This window comes from Ictalurus punctatus, chromosome 24, assembly GCF_001660625.3.
Source record: "Ictalurus punctatus breed USDA103 chromosome 24, Coco_2.0, whole genome shotgun sequence".
In the NCBI taxonomy this organism is placed as follows: domain Eukaryota; kingdom Metazoa; phylum Chordata; class Actinopteri; order Siluriformes; family Ictaluridae; genus Ictalurus; species Ictalurus punctatus.
Window position 1 is genome coordinate 3,027,843 of NC_030439.2, and position 23,067 is coordinate 3,050,909.

The following is a 23,067-nucleotide window of genomic DNA, read 5'->3' on the forward strand; positions in this document are numbered from 1 at the left end:
GGCAGGGCAGTGATGGCTCAGGCAGTCTCATGGGACTCGCTTCAAAAATGAGCCCTCTTCAGTCCAACTGGTGGTAATTTTAGGTTTCGCTCAACATGGGAATCTAAATAGTCTGCTGCACTTCCTTCTTTTCTTTCGTATGTGTGTGTGTGTGTGTGTGTGTGTGTGTGTGTGTGTGTGTGTGTGTGTCCATCTGTGTGAGAGAGATGAGTCAAGAGCTCTGTAGAATGGGCTAAGTAACTGCTTGCACTTTGAATCTGAGCCCAACCAAAGCTTTAATGTTTCACCACCATGTCCCAAGATAACATTTATCTTTCGCAAAATGTTTAAACGTGTTACTTCTCTCCCTTGGCTCTGGGAGTAAGGAGGATGATAACTACTTCAAAAATCTCCTCCCCAAGCCCTAAGAGGCTTGGCTCAAATTGTTGGGTCTTTTTACAAATGATTCCCACGTTAATCATTTACCTTGTACGCCGAAGGCTGTAGAAGACACCGAGAAACCTGGAATTAAACCGGAGCTAGAATCGGCTCCGACACTGCACTGTTAAGAATTTACACTGCCACTTGTTCCTAGATCTGCACTCACTCAAATACATTCTTGAGTTTGTTTGTTTGTTTAAATGTATTTAATGCACAAAAGTGTAGTCACTTCCTGTATTCGAGCAAGTGGAGAGACAGAAGAAACACCCCACGGTGGTGAAAAGCTGCAGAGGGTGGCTTGCTCTTTATTAAACTACTGCTAGTCTTTAAATCCACGTAGTTAATAGACTTTAATGTCCACGTGATGTCTACTGGCTATTACTGCTACTGTCCAAATACTGTGCAAAATACTGACCTAAAATTGTTGATAACATTTTTTCTTTTTTTAAATTTCTGTACAATTCTCTTTTTTTACTAATTGTATTAAATTTCTTAATCCATACACTATTGGAGTGGTTTATTACCAAACTCTGTTCATTTTAGGGTTGCCGCCTCCGCGCTCCAGGTTCCCAGATCGATTGTGGGTTTGGGATCCCGTCTGTCTGGAGTTTCCAGTGTGGGTTTTGTGCAGGTTCTCTAGTTTCATCCCATCTCCCAGAAACACTCTAAATTGGCTACTCTAAATTGCCCCCCTAGGTGCCAGTGAGTTTATGAATGTGTGTATGGTGCTGTGCAATGCACCTGCGTCCCAACCAGGGTGTGTTCCTGCTTCATGCCCAGCGTTCTTGGGATTGGCTTCTGATCCGCTGAGACCGTGACCAGGATAAAGTGGTTACATGAGAAGAGTGAAATACTCATGTTTATTTGTTTGTTTATATATAATATCCATCCATCCATCCATCCATCCATCCATCCATCCATCTTATATACCGCTTATCCTTTTCAGGGTCACGGGGAACCTGGAGCCTATCCCAGGGAGCATCGGGCACAAGGCGGGGTTCACCCTGGACAGGGTGCCAATCCATCGCAGGGCACAATCACATACACACTCACACACCCATTCATACACTACGGACACTTTAGACACCAATCAGCCTACCATGCATGTCTTTGGACTGGGGGAGGAAACCGGAGTACCCGGAGGAAACCCCCGCAGCACGGGGAGAACATGCAAACTCCCCGCACACAGGGCCACGGCGGGAATCAAACCCTGGAGGTGTGAGGCGAACGTGTTAACCACTAAGCCACCTTGCGCCCCTATATATATATATATACATATATATAATAATATAAACCAATTTAATCTACATGAGACATTTTTAGGTTTTTTAGTTATGTATTTATTTATTTTTTAGTGGTATGTGAAACAGAAGATATGTCCAAAGTGTCCATGGTGTGTGATTGTGCCCTGCGATGGACTGGTACCCGGTCCAGGGTGTACCCCGCCTTGTGCCAGATGCTCCCTGGGATAGGCTCCAGGTTCCCCGTGACCCTGAAAAGGATAAAGCAGTTTATAAGGTGGATGGATGGATGGAAACAAAAGATTTGGTTATCACAGATGTTTGCTGTTGCTCTTAATGACCTCAGTAAGGAGAATGAAGTGTTGCAAGAATTCACTGTTAAAGATCTCTGTTGATTTTTTTCTCTGCCCATATTTGATTTGACTTTAATTCATTTCACGTGGTTCATTCCCCCCTCCATGAATCCCAAATCACATCCTCCTCCCTCCTTATGCACATCACACAGAATACAGTACAGTCGGTTCTTCAGCTTACAGAATGTAGTCCCCTGTACGACTCGATGTGTTTGCGTGCTTTCTGGAATAATCCCCATAAGATTAAACCTCCCCAAAAATGTTATAGTACATTTTCATTGGGAAACAAACCTGGCTTCACCTTCCAGAAACCCACCAGCGGGGTGGAGTTTCAGGCTCTTCACTTCAGTGAGCTGGAGGTCTAAGCACACTTGGCTGCTCTTAAGGGGAAAATATGATGTCATTTGTGAGCAGCCCATCGTCCTGAGCTCCAGCAAACATTAAACTATAAAGAGCGGACCGGATTTTGGGGATTTTCTGCTGGGGATCATCATGAGCGCAGAGCAGCTTGTTGTCTTATGGTGCAGAGATAAGAAGGTGTGTTGAGAAGATCTGAAGCCTGAAAACCCCGACAGCTTAAGTGCATAAGATCTGTTCGTGTGTGCTGTCTAGTTTATTTGTTCTCATAACAAAACAAAAATCTGATATTGGACAATAGAGCAAAGCGCGTGCGCGTGGTGGTGCTGATGGTTCGGTCTTGGCCCTTTAAGAGCATACGGGTGGGGGGAGTCGGGGCGGGGGGGGGGGGGGGGTCTCCTCATGCTCTGGCTGCAGTGTTTTTGTCTCGCTGTCAGTGAGATTGCTGGCCTTACACGGCTAAAGGGACAAGAAAAGGGTAAGCCCAAATATCAATTTTAAGTCTTCTTTGCTTCTTTTTCTTCTTCTTCTAGTTCATGTACATTTAGACAGATGTGCATAAGCATGCGTTGTTTTTTTTTTCATTGCATTCGGCATGGTGATGTTGGTCATGTTTACATTTTTGTCTGGGGGAGACAAAGTATAACAGGGACTGGGAATCGCTCTGTCTGGTGATGGTCATGTCTTTTCCCTGGAAGCTGTCAGAAAATAATGTTGAATATTAATTACTCTTCACATGGGTTTTTTGTTTGTTTGTTTTTTGTTTTTTTTGTTTTTTTTTTGGGGGGGGGGGGGGAGATGATGAGCAGATGTATTTTTTTTTTTTTTTTTTTTTTTTTTTATAAATGAAATGCTTTTTGATCACCGGAGCGCGCGCACTGGATGTAATAGGCTATATCTCAATAAGAGCAGCTACTCTACAGATGTATCCAGCACTGTTGTGCTTTCCTGATGTTAGTTTATGTTACAGATTATTTGTTTTGATCCCCATTAGGGATCCTGAAGAAGAAGAAAAGGCGCACGGTTCTATTGTGGGGGGGTGTCATGTAAAAATTAATGAATAAATTTGCTTTCCGAGTTCGTAGCTAAATAGGTTGTAATTCGCATCGTGTGACTTTAAAGAATATTTTTGCGTGGCTTCTTTTTGTTGTATTGGTATTTTTAGGTGTGAAGTGACCGCTCGTGCTCAGGGGAGAGGGTGGGACCGTTTTCATTACTTCCAGATGTTCAGAAGATTCCTGCGTCGCTCTCAGATTAGCTGCTTTATCAGTCTTACAGTGCTCACTAGTCTACTGTTCAATCCTCACACTTGTGAGAGTTCTTTGGTAGTTTTTAAATGAACCCTTTCTAGCAAACTGGAGTTTGTTGAAACTTTTTTCTCTGATCTTAGTAGGGGGAGAAAAAGAAAAAAGAAAAAAAAGCATAGGCTCCTAAAGTTCCCTGTCTCTGGCGTGGATCTCTAAATCTAAATCTCACCCTTTGTCATGTTTTTAATAGTATCTAGTAACTTTAATCTAATCGAAATGTGCATGTAATCTAACCTTAAAAGTTTGACTCTAAAACTCCAGTTACGCTCAACTTGTGTAACTAAATCCCTTTTAAAGGTGCGTTACATCATTACACTGCAAAAATAACATCTTAGCAAGTAAAATATCTTAAATATAGTCACGTATCTACTAATTCCTGATTATAAGATTGCAATAAACCAATGAATTCCTACAGAACAAGGCTATTGCAAGCCTGAAAGAAGTGAAACATGTCTAGGACTCTGTTTAATAATCGTATATTTGGTTTGTTGCAATCTCATAATAGGAAATACTAGATTAATTTGACTACTTTCGAAATATTTTCTCTGTTTTTTCCATTTTATAAAGGTAAAGATGCATAGGCTAATAAAGATACAAATGATTAGTACCGCAACAGGAAATGGAACTGTTTAGTCTTACCTCTCAAAACCCTTCAAATCAATTGCATATAGAGGAGTCTCTGTGAGAAATACACCAGGTATTTCTTCTCATAATTTTTTGTTTAAATAAATCCTAAATTTCCCCTCTGGGATCAATAAAGTAAAAATAAATTATCCATCTACCTGTCTATCTACATTAGGGCCATAACAAGATGATGTATTATTTTGTTCGATGCGAGGCTCTCGAGTTGATATGTCTCTGTACCAAACAATATGTTCAACAGGCTGCATAATACAATAAAGTACCACTTATATAAACATTTAAAGTGCCCCTATTATGCTTTTTCAGATATTCCCTTTCATGTAGTGTGTTATGTCGTTGTTTGTGAACGTAAAACGTCTGCAAAGTTGTTGTTTTTTTTGTTTTTTTTTTAAATCGCACGACATACTGAGTTATCGACTCCCGAAAGAAGGAAGCGATTCTGAACAGCTGAATCGAGTCGTTAGTGATTCCAGACTTTACTTCCTGTACTAACCTACGTAGGTTTGTAACAATAAGCCCCGCCTCTGGTTTTCATCGGCTGCTTGCTGACAGATGGAGCTGAAACTCGTTGCGGTAGTGGGCGTTTCCTTTTCGACACACACTGACAGCGGTAGATCAATCACAACAGACTGGGGCGTCTGACAAATCAGAGCAGAGTATACTCTCTGAAAGGAGGAGTTTAGAATGAATCCTTTAGAACGGATCATTGAATGAGTCGTTTGTGACACTGGGGGGAAAAAGGTGGTGATGCAGTTTAAATTATGAGCACGTTAAAGTGTTGTTTTTTTTGACCTCGGATGCATGTAAATTTATTGTATGAGACATGCAAAGCAAAATTAGGCACGTTTCAGGACCATAATAGGTGCACTTTAAACTTCATCAAGCTCCCGCCTTTGAAAAAGTAGCTTCCCCTTTATCTCAAATCAGAAAAGGCTATAAGGATCTAATGAATCTAATGTATCTCTAATGAAAATGTCTATGTATATGTATATCTAATGAAAATGTCTCATAATGAGCCACCACTATATTGAAATCGTATTGAATTTGAATTTTGTGTATAGTTACACCTCTTGCATACACTCACTGAGCCCTTTATTAGCAACACCTGTACACCTACCCATTTGTGTAATTATCTAATCAGCCAATCATGTGGCAGTGGCACAATGCATAAAATCATACAGATTTGGGACAGCAGCTTCAGGTAATGTTCAGGTAAACTGCTGATCTCCTGGGATTTTCACACACAACAGTCTCTAGAGTTTACTCAGAATGGTGCAATAAAGAAAAAAAAACAGCGAGTGAGCTGCAGTTCTGTGGACGGAAATGCCTTGCTGATGAGAGACATCAACAGAGAAAGGCCAGACAGGTTCGTGCTGACAGAAAGGCTGCAGTAACTCAGATAAACACTCTGTACAGTTTTGGTGAGCAGAAAAGCATCTCAGAATACACGTAGAACCCTGAGAACAGTTGGTAGGGTCAGAATTGGTCATGAATCCATGGACCCAACCTACCTTGTGTCAACAGTCCATGCTGGTGGAGGTGATGTAATGGTGTGGGGAAGGTTTTCTTGACACACCTGGGGCCCTGTTAATACCACAGCCTATTTGAGTATTGTTGATGACCATGCACATCCCTTCATGGCCACAGATTACCATCTTATAACGGCTCCTTCCAGCATGATAATGCACCGTGTCACAAAGCAAAAGTCCTCTAAAACTGGTTTCATGAACATGCCGATGAGTTCAGTGTTCTTCAGTGGCCTTCCCAGTCACCGGATCTGAATCCAATAGATCACCTTTGGGATGTGGTAGAACGGGAGATTCACGGCATGAAAGTGTCCCTGGGAAATCTGCAGAATCATGGGCCAGAATCTCAAAGAAATGTTTTCAACTTATTGTGGAACTCATGCCATGAATAATTGAGTCTTTTTTGAGAGCAAAAGGAGCCCCTACCCAGTATTAATATAGTGTTCCTAACACCTGTGAGGGAGTGTACATTGACATAGTAAGACATTGGCTTTCTGACCGGAAGCTCCACCAAGCTGCCACTGCTGGGCCTTTGAGCAAGGCCCTTAACCATCAACTGCTCAGTTGTATACATGAGATAAATGTGAGTCGCTCTGGATGAGGGCATCTGCCAAATGCCATAAATGTAAACATAGCACCAGCGTAGTGCATAAAATCATTCAAATACAGGTGAAGAGATTCAATTATTGTTCACCCCAAACTTCGGGGGGGGATTGCAGTGATTTTGGCCATGGCATATATGAGTGTTTCAGAAACTGCTGATGTTTGATATGGATATTTTTTTTATTATTTTTTTGTTTGTTTTTCCTGCTGCACTGCACTGTTGCTTCTTGATTAGCTGATGGGTAACTTCATGAACCTGCGATAATTACAATTGAGCAGTTTGGTGTCAGGGACACTGCTCATCTTAGCATGTTGATATACTATTTACATGCCTTGGATTTATTTATTTTTCCTATATGGCTGCAGCACAATGCAAACAAACCATAATTTTTCAGCGATTTAACCTAAACTCCTTCAAACATCAAAATCTAAATATGAGAATGGGTACAATTTTATGGCTGTCGTGTCTTACACGTCCTAGGAATGTGTATTCCTCACTATTGCCATGGATATGTTAATCAGCAATTTAGTACAATACTTTGCCCTGTGTTTGATTTACAATCACTAGAAAAAGACACAGTTAATTGTATGACCTATCCACAGTAATGAATCTAGTGCGCTACTGGTTTGGAACCAGTATCCATGTCAAGTATGTTAACAGCGCATTTAGGCAAAAACCATGACCCTGGATCAGCTGTGACTATCCTTTCTTAGATCTTGCATGTGGTGTAGGAAGCAGTCAAATTTATTTATTTACTTACTTACTTACTTACCAGCAAAAAGGCAGTAGAAACTAGTCAAAGTAACTACCAGAGAGTCCAGCAGGCTGGCTTTACCAAGACTAATGTATAGTTTGGCCTAAAGTATGATATTTTTGGCATCTCAATATTTATTTTCAGTACATTGCAATGTTGCCGTGTTATGTGTTTGTAGTTTCCAATTCTGATTGCTTAATGGATTCTTTAATTATGGGGATTGCTCAGCAAAAGTTTGTTTATGATTAAAATGATGGTATTAACATATACATGCCTCAGCTGCTGTGAGCCTGGGGCCTGGAACCTGACTGTATGTGCGCTCTTTCCTATGGGACGTCTCCAACCCCATTCCACCCCTATTTTGTTTACAGTACCATTTGGTGTGTGCTCACCAAGCCCAAGTCTCCAGTGTTCCTGTAACAACACATTAGTACCGTTTTGTTCTCATTTACACATGCACAAGTTTATTCCCTTCCATCATTTTCCCTAAATTTGTTCTTGACCCTCGCCACTCTTTCCAAACATTCTTCCTGAAGTATCCCACTCCAGACGGCTTTTCTCTATCCTTCACCACTCCTAATCCCACTGATTCTCATAGGAATTCAACTTTTGGGGGATTTTTTTCTTCTTGTTGCTTTAGCAATTCCTGTTGTCCCACCCATGTACCGTTTCCTGTTAGAGGTCAGTACTGTGGCCAATAATGTAATGACGTGCATGTTGTGCTCTCTCTCTCTCTCTCTCTCTCTCACTCCTGCAGTAACGTGAGCAGGGTGAGGCCCTATCCTGGGCTCTGAGCTCTAGCTGCTACACTAAATAGTGTCGGTTCCTCCATAACCAGTCCCTAATGTAAAAAGCAGCCCCTGTGTGTGTGTGTGTGTGTGTGTGTGTGTGTGTGTGTGTGTGTGTGTGTGTGTGTGTGTGTGTGTTTGTGTGCATGCAGACTATGGTGACTTCAGATAGGAAGGATTTTGGCATGTGGTTGTGCTCACAAGTGCTTTCAATAACCCGAGCAAAATCTTTATTTATATAGAAACTTTTCAAGATTCACTCTCAAAGTACTTCACAAAGTAGTACAATTACTTTATTTATTTACTTAAATTAATTATATATGAATAAAACAAAAACATAAGAGGGTCAGTCTAAAAAAAATTATAAACCCTCAATATGTAAAAAGGATAAAAGGGAATAATAAAAATAAATCATAGGTTACTGTGTTGGGGAATTCACTGAAATAACAACACTCCCCTATCTGAGATTCGAGGAATCCTCATATTACATTAGATAGATAATAGGTCTGAAATACACACAGAAGTACTGAATAGTTTGGCCAGATGGTTTCCTCCACCTCTGCTACTACATGTGTGCTTAGTTCAGCCCATTTCAGCACATGTCTTTTGTTGACCTGAGTTGTGGAAACAGGCTGACTTTGAAATCTACTTCAATTTCTTTAACCAAAGAGGGTTAACATCTTTAACATTTAAAACTTGTAGTGCTTCACAAAGACCCAGAATCTTCTGGAAGCCTCTTCACTGTCCTGTTATGACCTATGTTTTATTTCTGTAGACTCCTTATCATTATTTTCCTCCCTAACTGGGGAAAGGAATGACTACAATATGAAGATGATCTCTTAGAACGAGACAGTTTAATCTGTATGGAGAGGTTTATTGTGATTGTACTATTACTCATGTTCCAAGCTTCAACTAAGCCTCTGTTAAGCATCTCCCATTCCCTTCATCTTTACTTTGCAGTCTTTACAAGGCTATTGGCAATTGCAGGGACGTAGACTGAAAGCTTTCTTAGACTAACCAGACTTGAGCTTTGTCTTACTGCAGAGGGTATTTTATTAAATTGAGAAATTCCCATCTGCATCTTTTTCTCCTTCTGTTTTTCCTTCCTGGTGGCACGGTGGTGCACTGGGTAGCATTCCCATCTCATAGCTCCAGGGTTGCCGGGTTTGATCCTGAGCTCGGGTTACTGTGTGTGGAGTTTCTGTGCACATACTCCCCATGCTTGTGTGGGTTTCTTCTGGCTTCCTGATGCAGATTGGTGAATTGGCTATTCTGAATCGTGCCGAAATGCTTGTGTATGGATTGTGTTTTTTTCCCTTCTTTACACAGTCTTCTTGCTTTCTCACACCTATGATTTTAGTGTTGTTCCTTTTCTAGTGCTTTTCTATGTTCTTTCATTCTGTCCTTTTACTCTTTATATCTGTTTCTCCTGATCTATGCCTCTCCTAAGCTATGTTGGAAGGAAATGGGCTTGTATCTGTGTCCCTGGGGAGTGCAGATCCCTTTCCTGTAACTCTTTCTGACCTGTACCCAAATGCATTCATTGGTAATGAGCCATGGCTCTGTGCGTTGGCTTTATAGTTGAATTGAGGTTGGCCAGAGGGAAACTCCTGGATGTTCTCTATAAGTGAATTTAGCAGTCAGTTTGTTAGCATGTTAGTCAGCATGAAGACATACTTGTGTGTACTATTTAATAAGTGACTTTACTACTGCTGTACTGTTGTTATAGAAATTGAATTCTTTGCAAGTTAATTAAAAACAGTTGAACATTTGATATTTGGCAGTGCTTTATTTTTTTGTAGACACACTTGGCTCCTGAGATGGAGTGAAAAAATATCATCATTTAATCACCGCATGATACTGTGTATCAGTGAAAGAATGGGACCTCTCAGCAACAGTTCAGTGTACATGAGTGTTCAGGCAATATCTCTCTCTCTCTCTCTCTCTCTCTCTCTCTCTCTCTCTCTCTCTCTCTCTCTCTCTCTCTCTCTCTCTCTCTCTCTCTATTAAAACCAGCTGTGGAGTTAGGGCTAGAATGAATGGTGCTTTTGTGATCTGCATGTCACTTTTTTCCTCTTTTAAGGGTGTCTCTCTCTCTCTCTCTCTCTCTCTCTCTCTCTCTCTCTCTCTCTCTCACTCACTCACTCACTCACACACAAACACACACACACATTCCAGGCACTGGCATAACAAAACTGCTGGAACAATATAACTCAATGTTCTCAGCTCTCAGCGTGATGCTGTTCCATAATGGAATAATTTAACAAGCCCACTAACATTTCAATCTTCATATTGCACCCTTTTCAGCAGTGGGTAGTTAAAGAATGCATTCTGAGGGGAAAACAAGAAATCCTAATCATCTTGATCTTAAGGATCTAGAAATCATCTCAGTCATAGGCTAACAAGCACAACGCAAAAGGAGAACAAATGTATAGCCTATACATCGAGATGGGTGACAAATGAATGGAAAACCTTAATAGTGCAGTAGTACATTGTTGGGCCACCACAAGCTGCCAGAAGAGCTTCAGTGAGCCTTAGCACAGATTCACACAGATACAACAAGGCTTTGGAACTGTACTGGAGAGATGGACATCGTTCTTCCAAAACATTTCCTCAGTTGGTGTTTTGATGATGGTAGTGGTGGACATATAACAGCTTGCTTCAAAATTCTCCCATAGATGAGAATTCGATTGGGTTGCAATCAGGTGACTGTAAAGGACATAGCCTATGAGGTATACTATGTATGTACTCATCCACTGTGGAAGAGATCCTGGAAGAGACCACTCCCATCAGAATAGAAATGTTTCATCATAGTATAAAGGTGATCAGCTGACTCTCACAGCATCGAAAACAGTGGTTAGTACATAACATCACTGATGCCACTCTAACCGAATCAAGTATAAGGTGCAAACATCGTTATACCCGTGTAAATTCATCTATGATCATGGTCATCAACCTCAAGCTGTCTGTGAGAGGCAAGTGCTTTTTGGGTTGATGGAGAGAGTGACTGGGCTTTGTTTATGTTAATCTGCTCCAGCTTTTGGAGTATGAGTCATTAGAAGCATTTACAGTTTACTCATCACCATGTTCACTTCATGCCTCTCTCTGTACAAACACCCAGATTAGCACATTAACTCAGTTCATGACCAAAATGTGCTATAACTAAGAAAATGGCACAAACACATTTCAAAAGAAACTCTTAGGCCTATTGAAACACCAGTACTACAGCTCTATTACCGAGCACACTGCTAAGCAGAGCAAAGCAAAAGAACTCTACCAACTGGTGTCATTACAGTAAACAAACTAAGTTATGAACTGATTGATTTTTTCTTTTCTTTGGTTTGCTTTGTATTGTAATTGATAATGTTCCCTTGCTTTCAGTGGCATGACTGCACAGAATATGCCATATACAACAGTGAAAATACAACTTTAAAAAAAAGTTGGATGAATTTGAAAATAAAACAAAAAAAAAATTAACATAAATAAGTTTTACAAATCGGTTGTCGGATTAATTATTAATACATAATGTAAGAGGAAAAGTAAAGAAAGTAAATGGGAAATTTAAAGCATGACTGTTTGAGGAATTATTACAGGCTCAGCCCATATCCAGGCTCATTTATAGGGGTTATGTGAAAATGAAATTAGGCCCTCTATATTGGATTTGTGGTATGATATTCCTGCACACACAGTGCTGCTGGTACTTCTCTGACATAGAACGGTCACCGTGGTCCTTTTTTTCGGGTTTTGATTTAGTTCAATATACTATTTTTACAGGTGCATCTCAACAAATTTGAATATCATGGAAAAGTTCTTTATTTTATTTTTTTTACAAAGTTCATATATTCTAGATTCGTTACACAAAGTGAAATACTCTTGTTATAATTGCTTTAATCTCGATGATTACAGCTTACAGCTCACAGAAATCATAAATCCAGTATCTCAAATTATTGGAATAAAGAATTTATAATACAGAAATGTCGGCCTGAGAAGAAAACCGAATTAACTCAAGACACCTGCAAAGGTTTCCTAAGGCTTTAATCTCTGTCTGGTTCAGTACACAACCACAATCACGGGGAAGATGGAAGTAAATGTTGCATTTCATTTGGAAATCAAGGTCCCAGAGTCTGGAAGAAGTGGAGAGGAACAGAATCCAAGTTGCTTGAAGTCCAGTGTGTAGTTTCCACAGACAGTGATGATTTGGGGTGCCATGTCATCTGCTAGTGTTGGTCCACTGTGTTTTCTCAAGTCGAGAGTCGATACAGTGTCTACCAGGAGCTATGAGATGCTGATTTCCTTTTCCAGCAGGACTCGGCACCTGCCCACAGTGCCAAAACTACTAGTGACTGATTTGCTGACCATGGTGTTACTGTGCTTGGTTGTCCAGCCGACTCGCCTGACCCGAATCCCATAGAGAATCTACAAGAGACGCCAGACCCAACAATACAGACGAGCTGAAGGCTGCTATCAAAACAACCTGTGCTTCCAGAACACCTCAGCAGTGCCACAGGCTGATTACCTCCATGCCACGCCACATTCATGCAGTAATTCCTTAAAAAGGATTAAAGCCAGTATCAGCAGTAAGGATGTGGAGCCCAGCAACATATTTAACACAGAAGTGGTATTTGGCTCTCTACTCCTCCAGATAATCGTCCACTTTAGGCTCAGTGTTTATATTTTTATGCATTTCAGCTCAGGGTGTGTGGTATTCTTGGTGTGGTGCTGGGAAGAATTGCACACATGGTCATTACAAGTCTGTAATTTATAGAAGCCAGTGCTGGACTGTGTTGCTCATAAATTCCATATTTTTTTCCTTCAAAATTGAGGCACCATCCTAAAGAAAGGGAGGGGAGCAGAAAGAGGACAGAAGGAAAGAATGGCTGACGCTGGGTGGAGAGGTGGAGTTGTAGCACTGTGAATCATTTCTGCACTGAGGAAACGCCTTCAGAACCTGACCTCAATAACAGGCGGACATTTTGGGGTGCAAAAAAAGCATTCTGACTCGAAAGAAAGTGCCCCAGTTCTACGCTTCATGGTTTTGAATGTCACATGCTAACACACACTACAAAGTCTTTTGTATGTTTAGGCTTTATGTGACTAGCTGCATGGTACTTACAGTGGTGCTTGAAAGTTGGTGAACGCTTTCAAATTTTCTATATATCTGCATAAATATGACCTAAAACATCGTTAAGATTTTTTTTAGAAGTCCTAAAAGTAGATAAAGAGAACCCTATTAAACATATGTTTAATATTCCAATATTATTGGAATACAAATAGAAAATGATCCAATATTACATATCTGCGAGTGGAAAAAGTATGTGAACCTCTAGGATTATCAGTTAATTTATAGGTGTAATTAGAGTCAGGTGATTTCAATCAAAGGGATGACGATCAGGTGTGAGTGAGTGAGCGTCCTGTTTTATTTAAAGAACAGGGTCAGAGAAGAATCAGAGTCTGATCTTCAGAACATGTTTGTGGAAGTGTATCATGGCATGAACAAAGCAGATTTCTGAGGACTTCAGAAAAAGAGTTGTTGAAGCTCATCAGGCTGGAAAAGGTCACAAAACCATCTCTAAAGAGTTTGGACTCCACCAATCCACAGTCAGACAGATTGTGTACAAATGGAGGAAATTCTAGACCATTGTTCCCCTCCCTAGGAGTGGAGACCAACAAAGATCACTCCAAGAGCAAAACATGTAATAGTCTTAGCAACTAAAGGCCTCTCTCACATTGGCTAATGTTAATGATCATGAGTCCATCATCAGGAGAACACTGAACAACAATGGTGTGTATGGCAGGGTTGTAAGGAGAAAGCCACTGCTGTCCAAAAAGAACATTGCTGCCCTTCTGCAGTTTGATAAAGATCACGTAGACAAGCCAGAAGGTTATTGGATAAATGTTCTGTGGACAGCTGAGACCAAAACAGAACATTTTGGTTTAAATGAGAAGCATTATGTATGGAAAAAGGAAAACACTGCGTTCCAGCATAAGAACCGTATCCCATCTGTGAAACATGGTGCTGGTAGTATCATGGTTTGGACCTGTTTTGCTGCATCTGTGCCAGGACGACTTGCCAATCTTTGCTGGAACAATGACCTCTGATGTATACCAATGAATTATAATGAAAATATCAGGACATCTGTTCATGAACTGAATCTGAAGAGAAAGTGGGTCATGCAGCAAGACAATGACCCTAAACACATAAGTCGTTCTACCAAAGAATGATTAAAGAATAAAGTTAATGTTTTGGAATGACCAAGTCAAAGTCCTGACCTTAATCTAGAAGAAATGTTGTGGAAGAACCTGAAGCAAGCAGTTCATGTGAGGAAACCCACCAACACCCCAGAGTTGAAGCTGTTCTGTACTGAGGAACGGGCTAAAACTCCTCCAAGCCGATGTGCAGGACTGATCAACAGTTACCCCAAACGTTTATCTGCAGTTATTACTGCACAAGGAGCTCACACCACATACTGAAAACAAAGGTGCACATACTTTTACCCCTCACAGATCTGTAATATTGGATCATTTTCCTCAATAAATAAATGACCAAGTATAATATTTTTGTCTCATTTGTTTATTTGTGTTCTCCTTATCTACTTTTAGGACTTGTGTGAAAACCTGATTATGTTTTAGGTCACATTTATGCAAATATATAGAAAATTCTAAACGGTTCATGAACTTTCAACCACCAGTGTATCCTTAAAATGGACTTTTTGACTTGGCAAAAATCTTTCTCTAAACTCTAAATGATTTTAATTTGTTACGGGATATGAGACATTTGAGAGTCGTTAACCTTTAGAGATTTGTTTCCTTCCTTTATAGACATGAAGACTTAATGGACACTGGTATGGAATGTACGGATGAGTGTCAGGGAAACCAGAGACTTTGATTTCTGGCTGGAACAAATTTTTTTTTTTTTTTTTTTTTTTTTTTTTTTTTTTTTTTTATATAACCTTGTCTTGAAAATGAGCCATATTAGTGAAATCCCCCACGCAGCTTCCAATAGAGGGGATGAGGCTCACCATGCTCTGTTCAATATAAACAGTTCAACACTGATAAACTCTGTTTATGGCCTGCCATGCAGGGGGGAAGGTCACTGCTACGTGCGTGCACACACTCACACATACACACATACCATACCATAAGCTCTCAGACTAATACTGCTCTGCTCAGGGCAATCACATTGCTGGCATGAGTGGGGGAGGGTTGTTTGGAATACGGGGCAAGCATTGGGGGACGGAAGGAAAAGGAAACAAGGAATTAGAAGAACAGTGAATGTCTTAAGTTGGGCAGTAGAGACGGATGGAGAGGAGAAAAAGGTGGAGGGTCTTCAGGAAAAGAATAAGGGACCAAAAGTATGGGAAAGCATACGGAGAGGAGAAGACATTTTGGACGATACTGCGATGTTTGTCATACTGTTGTACTCTAATTATACCTTTATCATCAGCTTCCTGGTAAAGTCTGTCCCCCCTTCCCCCCTTAATTTTTCCGCATACACACACGTGTAGGAATGTACATAATGACAGAAAAAAAAACATTCAGATGCGTGTTCTTGTGGATATGTATGTCCCTTCTCAGATACCCATGGTCACACTGCAAAGGACTTGCACCATAGCTGTATTCCACTTTTGTTAATCAAATCAAGGCCACATAAATTCCCTGTTCAATGTACCCAGATGTCATCCAAATAGACTTATAGTAGACATGAGCATTAGAGAAAGAATGGCAGCATACAGTGGGAATGAATAAAAAAAAAGGATTGTTTTGCACTGAAAAGGTCACAAAAATGCTGCGTGAGTTTCGTCAGTGTTTCCGAGTGCCCTAGATTTCCTGGTGCAGCCTTGGATAGGCTCAGGGTAAAGGTTTTGGTGTGAAAGCAGGGCCCATGTTTGAACAGAAACATTGATCATGGCTGACCTTAGCCAAGTAGACAAAGGGCTCTCAGATCTGAAACAGTATTAAACAGATAGACAAGGGAGAGAGGACTTGTGTACAACAACCTCCTTCCCACACAGTAATTACCTAGAAAATTCAACTTTGGTCAGACACTCCAGCTCCAGTAAACATATGCAAATTGAAGAGGGTACAGCCTAAAGTCTACCGGATATTTAATGTAATTATGCTGTGTGAAAAACATCATGCAAAGTTAAAAGTTAATATGGATATATGCACGCTTTCTCAGAGTCAGAGCATGTTTTGTTTGGCCCAACAGTTTTAAACGTGGAATGGGTCTCTGCTGGAGTTGGGATGCACCACTGAGAGACAGGAAGGAGGAAGAGGAGACAGCAGTCATCTGCAATCTCCTGATCCTCAGCTGACTAGGGGGAGGGGGGAGAAAATGAGTGAGGTATTGGAAAAGCAAAAACTAAGAAAAAGGGAGTTGGACAGAGGTGGAAGGAGAGAGAGAGCATGAGAGAGAGAGAGAGAGAGAGAGAGAGAGAGAGAGAGTGTGTTTTAGAGTGTGTGCTTGCATTTTCTTTTTCCAGCACCTCCATATGGAGAACCGTCGAGAGAGAAATGATTCCTAATAAGGTTGTAACAAGAGGCGCTTTCTCCACAAGTCACTGTAGCTGCCAGGAAAAGTTTCCTTTCCATCCTCTTTCCTTTATGTATGAGACCCAGAAACAAACAGAAAATAGTCCAATCCCTGCAGTGGAGAGAGAAAGCAAACCAGGTCAGAAAGGCTCTTCTGGACTGCAGTGGGTAGAATTCAACCATAACAAACCCTAATATACCAACATTACACATTGTCAGATGCTGACTGCTGGCTTCCTCGTATGACTTTGAATCACACTTCTGATCAGGGCCATTTGTGTAAGTGTTGTAGACCCCACATTGGGGTGGTGTTTTTTTTTTTGAGTGGAGGCAGCTGGCCTTACGTGTCACTGGATGAATGATGAGAAAGTTGCTCATTCACTAACCTCTCTCTCTCTCTCTCTCTCTCTCTCTCTCTCTCTCTCTCTCTCTCTCTCTCTCTCTCTCCCTCTCTCTCTGTCCTTTTTTAGGTTTTGTATGTGATGGTGTTACAGGAGGTTGCTATTGAATCATGGCTCAAGTGCTACATATGGACACCAGCTTCCCAGGTTGGTTATTTTTTGCATTAAACATCTTAGCATTGCATCATTTTAACCATCTGCAAAAACAATCAGACAGACAGACCGACAGATTATTAAAGCTTGCAATTGTGAACTCGTGGTGCAATGTGATCAGTCATTATTTCCATGTCTGATGCTAACATCCAGGTTCACAAGAAAGGATGCCTTCTAAAAAAAAAAAAAACTTGCTCGTGCCATGTTCGTTTAAAGCCATGCAATGCAAGAGTTTTATCTTAGTAGAGACATTTTATTACATATTATAAATACTGTATTGTAAATACAGTGCAAATAGTGGCATAGGTTTCATTTCATCTTTACTGGGGGGCTATATATTATATAATATATTTACTATATATTAATGATAACATTATTGTTGCTAAGGATATAGACCTGTTACACTAGTTAATTACACAGTAATTTAGTATTTCTAAATTGAACATAGATTCCTGTCATTAAAATCTACCATATACTGTTTATAGTCTTCTAAGCAACAAGGTTGCACAGGAAACCCCTATATGAACCACAGGTCAACTAATGTAATGGCCTATGAGTGCAAAAATAAGTATTTTTATTTACCTCAGACATCTTTCACTGGTTAATGCTGGTTATTATACCTGTTTTCCTGTTTGCTCAGCTCATTCTGGAGGCTGAAACAGCTGCAGCACTTATTGGATTCTTCACTTAATGATTAAAAGCAGACATTTTTAATAGGGTTATCAAACCATGCCTGAGACTTTTACAGCCTGTTGATCTGGAAGCAGATATTCATGTAATGGATATATTATATTGTTATAAGATATTTATATTGATATGTAATCTGGTCAGTTTCAAATGCATGCTTTGTGAAGGTTTTAAACTATGCTTAGATTGGAAACAGTCAATTAGGCAACTGTTTATTAATAATAAAACACTTTATAACCTGTCCTATGGGTGAGCATACTTTTTACACTGATTATAACTATATAAGTCAGGGGTTTCCAGTCTTATCCAGAAAGGGTCGGTGTGGGTGCAGGAGCCACACCTGAGTCTACTGAAAGCCAAGATCAACTGATTAAACAGATTTAATTAGATGTGACCCTTGCTTGATTGGAACAAAAACCTGCACGCACACCAGCCCTTTGAGAATAAGATTGGGCACTATGATTTAAGTGTTACATGATAATATTCATCAAACTTAAATATTTACAAATGGACCTACAGTGAGGGAAAAAAGTATTTGATCCCCTGCTGATTTTGTACATTTGCCCACTGACAAAGAAATGATCAGTCTATAATTTTAATGGTAGATTTATTTGAACAGTGAGAGACAGAATAACAACAAAAAAAATCCAGAAAAACGCATGTCAAAAATGTTATAAATTGATTTGCATTTTAATGAGGGAAATAAGTATTTGACCCCTCTGCAAAACATGACTTAGTACTTGGTGGCAAAACCCTTGTTGGCAATCACAGAGGTCAGACATTTCTTGTAGTTGGCCACCAGGTTTGCACACATCTCAGGAGGGATTTTGTCCCACTCTTCTTCGCAGATCTTCTCCAAGTCATTAAGGTTTCGAGGCTGACGTTCGGCAACTCGAACCTTCAGCTCCCTCCACAGATTTTGTATGGGATTAAGGGTTGGATACTGGTTAGGCAACTCCAGGACCTTACTGTGCTTCTTCTTGAGCCACTCCTTTGTTGCCTTGGCCGTGTGTTTTGGGTCACTGTCATGCTGGAATACCCATCCACGACCCATTTTCAATGCCCTGGCTAAGGGAAGGAGGTTCTCACCCAAGATTTGACGGTACATGGCCCCGTCCATCGTCCCTTTGATGTGGTGAAGTTGTCCTGTCCCCTTAGCAGTAAAACACCCCCAAGTCATAATGTTTCCACCTCCATGTTTGACGGTGGGAATGGTGTTCTTGGGGTCATAGGCAGCATTCCTCCTCCTCCAAACACGGCAAAGAGTTGATGCCAAAGAGCTCCATTTTGGTCTCATCTGACCACAACACTTTCACCCAGTTGTCCTCTGAATCATTCAGATGTTCATTGGCAAACTTCAGACGGGCATGTATATGTGCTTTCTTGAGCAGGGGGACCTTGCGGGTACTGCAGGATTTCAGAGCTTCACGGCGTAGCGTGTTACCAATTGTTTTCTTGGTGACTATGGTCCCAGCTGCCTTGAGATCATTGACAAGATCCTCCCGTGTAGTTCTGGGCTGATTCCTCACTGTTCTCATGATCATTGCAACTCCACGAGGTGAGATCTTGCATGGAGCCCCAGGCTGAGGGAGATTGACAGTTCTTTTGTGTTTCTTCCATTTGCGAATACTCGCACCAACTGTTGTCACCTTCTCACCAAGCTGCATGGCAATGGTCTTGTAGCCCATTCCAGACTTGTGTAGGTCTACAATCTTGTCCCTGACATCCTTGGAGAGCTCTTTGGTCTTGGCCATGGTGGAGAGTTTGGAATCTGATTGATTGATTGCTTCTGTGGACAGGTGTCTTTTATACAGGTAACAAGCTGAGATTAGGAGAACTCCCTTTAAGAGTGTGCTCCTAATCTCAGCTCGTTACCTGTATAAAAGACACCTAGGAGCCAGAAATCTTTCTCATTGAGAGGGGGTCAAATACTTATTTCCCTCATTAAAATGCAAATCAATTTATAACATTTTTGACATGAGTTTTTCTGGATTTTCTTGTTGTTATTCTGTCTCTCACTGTTCAAATAAACCTACCATTAAAATTATAGACTGATCATTTCTTTGTCAGTGGGCAAACGTACAAAATCAGCAGGGGATCAAATACTTTTTTCCCCTCACTGTATTTACCAAAAGGGTTAGTTTTTTTTTTTTTTTTTAGCTGGCTATAGCCTACCGTTGATGCTGTTCTCTATTGTATAGCTAAGAGATTAGAATGAGATTTCCACTGGTTTAAAGTTGATTACCCCATTCTGCAGGGAAGATTAACTCTACAGTCCCCACTTCCCTGCACCCAAAAGATACAGAGGCTCCTTACTCAGTAGAGACCCCCTATGGTTACCATCTGGATCTGGACTTCCTCAAATATGTTAATGACATTGAAAAGGGTAATACTATAAAGAGGGTGCCTGTTCAGAGACGTCCACGCTATGGTTCTCTGCCCCGTGGTTATGGTTACACTGGTTCATGGTGGACCTCCACTGAATCGTTGTGCTCCAATGCCAGCATGGACAGCCGCCACTCATCCTACTCATACTGTGCACCGGGCTATCACACCTCTCAGCGTCCCAACTTCAACATGGCTCGTGTGGAGAAGACTCTGCTAGATGCACGGCGAAAGTTGGAGGAAGAGAAGGACACTCGCTTTTCCAACTTAGGCAGCATGCACAGCAGTGTTGCTGGCTCTAACACCTCTCTGTCCAGTGCCCACAGTTTCAATCGTGCTCAGGGAGGGGGAAGTTCATACACACCTGCCAGCTCAGGCCTGTCAACACCTGTATCACCCACCCCAGCCCACCTACAGCATGTACGTGAGCAGATGGCCATGGCCCTTAGGAAGATCCGGGATCTGGAAGAGCAAGTGAAGACCATTCCCGTGTTGCAGGTGAAGATCTCCGTGCTGCAGGAGGAAAAGCGACAGCTTAGTGTGCAACTAAAAAGTCAGAAGTTCTTGGGCCACACACTTGGGTTCAGCCGTGGGCGGCCACGTGGAGAGCTCTACATTGACATTCCAGAGGAGGGAGTGGAAGCTGCCACCAGTAAGCTGGAGGGGGGACTCTCCCCCACAACCCCCGATGGCTCACGTCAGGACTCAGGCTGTGAGATAGAAGATACTGTGATTGTGGGCACTCTTCGGCCAGGAACCAGGAAGGAGGTTCGAACCATTGGTGTGGGTTCAGACAATAAGGAGAAAGATACTTGCCAGGTGGGTGTAGGTGTGAGGGAGGAAGACTTGGGCTTATTGCCAGAGACAGAAGTTCTGAAGTCCAAGGTGGACCAGTTGGAAGTGCAGCTGAGCAAGACTATGCAAGAGTTACAGAGTGCCCAGATGAAGGTGGACGCAGTGCAGAAGGAGAGGCAGGGTGGAGCCCTGCAGGCTGATCATGCTGTGAGGGCCACCAGCCTGGGCTGGCAGGATCAGCATGACCTGGGAAGTGCTGGCCTCCACACACTGGTCAGCTTTACCCACCAAGGCCAGCAGAAGCAGCAGAGGACAGTGGGGATCCAGGTGTATACACTGGAGCAGCCTATGGTGATGCTCAGGACTCAACAATGCAGCACCTCCACCAGACCTCTATCTGCATCCATGCTGGAGGGGACTCCTCAGAGAGGATATGCAGAGCCTCTGAGTGCAGAAGGTATATATTGATACTTCAATTCCATTACTGCCTTTTCCATTGTTTACCTGTCACTTGTACATTTGTACAAAAGGTATAATAGTCAGTGTTAAAGCTTGTTGTGTTTTGTGTTCTCCTTCTGCCTACTGTCCCAGAATCAATTGCAGTAAGCTCCAAACAGGTACGAGAGGTCCTAAGAACTGAATTGTCCACATCAGTGCCAGTGACCAGCCCGTCCAGTGCTATGGAGACAAACTACAGTCAAGCGGCTCCCCTATGTCAGAGGCTAAGGGATGGAGAACAGAAACAGCAGCTGGCCACAGAAGTTATGCCCTCACATGAAAGTGCACCCCAAACAGGTATGTCTTATGTCATTCTTCCATTTAATGATTGTGTATGTACACATGAATATATGCACCTCGCTAGGTTTATAAACAATAACATTGAGGCTCTTTATTTATTTTAAAGCCTCTCCTCATTCCAGCTTGAGATCAATCATGAAGCATAAGGCAGACAAAGAACCACGCTCTGCTTCAACCCAGAAGAATCTGCAGTTCATAGGAGTGAATGGAGGGTAAAATTAACACGTATTCTGTGACTTTCAGTTTTTGTACTGTGTAATAATTATATAATATATATTATTTTAGTGATTTAAGTTAGTTAGTGGAACCTATCCATCATTTTCTCTGTCCTTTTGTAGTAACTTTTTGTAGTAACTAGTCAATGAAAGCTTTAACTACAGGTGTGAACTACAGGTATGAGTCCACCTCATCAGAGAGCAGTTCTGAGACTTCAGATGATGAGAGTGATGCAAGTGAATATCATGAAGCCACAGAGAAACTACCGGAATCTCCAGCTCATCACCCTCAGGCACCCTCTGTTAGCACCTCTGCCGTTTCTATACCTGTAATTCCCAAATCTTCAGAGACAGCAAATGTCCACCACAGCAACACCCCACTTTTACTTAGTGAGGGCTCAGGTCATAGTATCACTCATTCACCAGCCTCTGACACAGCCACATGTCAGCATGTTACAAAATCACCAGCTTCAGATTCAGACCAATGGCACTCTGCAATCCAGTCATCTACCACTGCCACGGCTCCTCAGGAGACTCTTATCCTGTCAGCAGAATCAGATTCCAATCAGCAATATACCACCCAAAACACTGCCATTTGCACTGAACACAGTTCCAATCAATCACCAACAATCTGCATTGCGTTGGAACAAGTTGTTAACCAGCCCCAAGCCACTAGCTCAGATAGCCAGCAAAATTCTAACCAGCCAGGTGTAACTACTCAACAGCCCACTGCTCTGTCACATACCACTGGTCCTTCTCATCCAGATGATAGCCAATCACAAACCACTGACCTTACTCCATACCAGCAAACTGTGCAGTTGAAAGCTTCAGATGCTTCTGACCAACAGGATACAGGCAAAACTCCGGTCAGCAGTCCAACTGAAAAAACCTGCTCAAACAAAGCACCTACACAAGAAAGCAGGTGTGGAACAAATTCTAAATGTGTTATTATTATAAACAACAATGAGTGTTATCATTCAACTAATGAATCATTGCCTCTTCAGTTTCAGAGGGGAAATGAGTGACAGCTTCATGACAGCTCTTCATACCTTGCAGAAAGCGCTTGGTGAACCAAATGCTTTTAGCCAACAGGGGGCGGTATGTATTTT

At 41.5% G+C, this 23,067-nt stretch overlaps 2 protein-coding genes across 4 annotated transcripts in view; both read left to right on the top strand.

Annotated features, from left to right (window-relative positions):
- The window catches only part of LOC108256957 (dedicator of cytokinesis protein 7), a 52,042-nt gene extending 51,120 nt beyond the window's left edge, over positions 1–922 (top strand). Inside the window, exon 50 of the mRNA XM_017454276.3 lies at positions 1–922. This exon is cut by the window's left edge and continues 204 nt beyond it. The gene's annotated coding sequence lies outside the window, so the exon portion shown is untranslated.
- Positions 923–2,375: 1,453 nt separating this feature from the next.
- The window catches only part of kank2 (KN motif and ankyrin repeat domains 2), a 28,275-nt gene continuing 7,583 nt past the window's right edge, over positions 2,376–23,067 (top strand). Inside the window, exons 1-7 of one of the 3 annotated variants that reach the window (XM_017454283.3) lie at positions 2,376–2,551; positions 16,995–17,072; positions 20,023–21,402; positions 21,537–21,740; positions 21,850–21,955; positions 22,137–22,880; positions 22,963–23,056. In XM_017454283.3, coding sequence (XP_017309772.1) covers positions 17,036–17,072; positions 20,023–21,402; positions 21,537–21,740; positions 21,850–21,955; positions 22,137–22,880; positions 22,963–23,056 — 2,565 coding nt within the window. In that variant the 5' untranslated portion in view covers positions 2,376–2,551; positions 16,995–17,035. Of the gene's footprint in view, positions 2,552–2,760; positions 2,850–16,411; positions 16,804–16,994; positions 17,073–20,022; positions 21,403–21,536; positions 21,741–21,849; positions 21,956–22,136; positions 22,881–22,962; positions 23,057–23,067 lie in introns of those variants that run through there. The other 2 variants (XM_017454282.3, XM_047150596.2) reach the window with 2 other exon arrangements.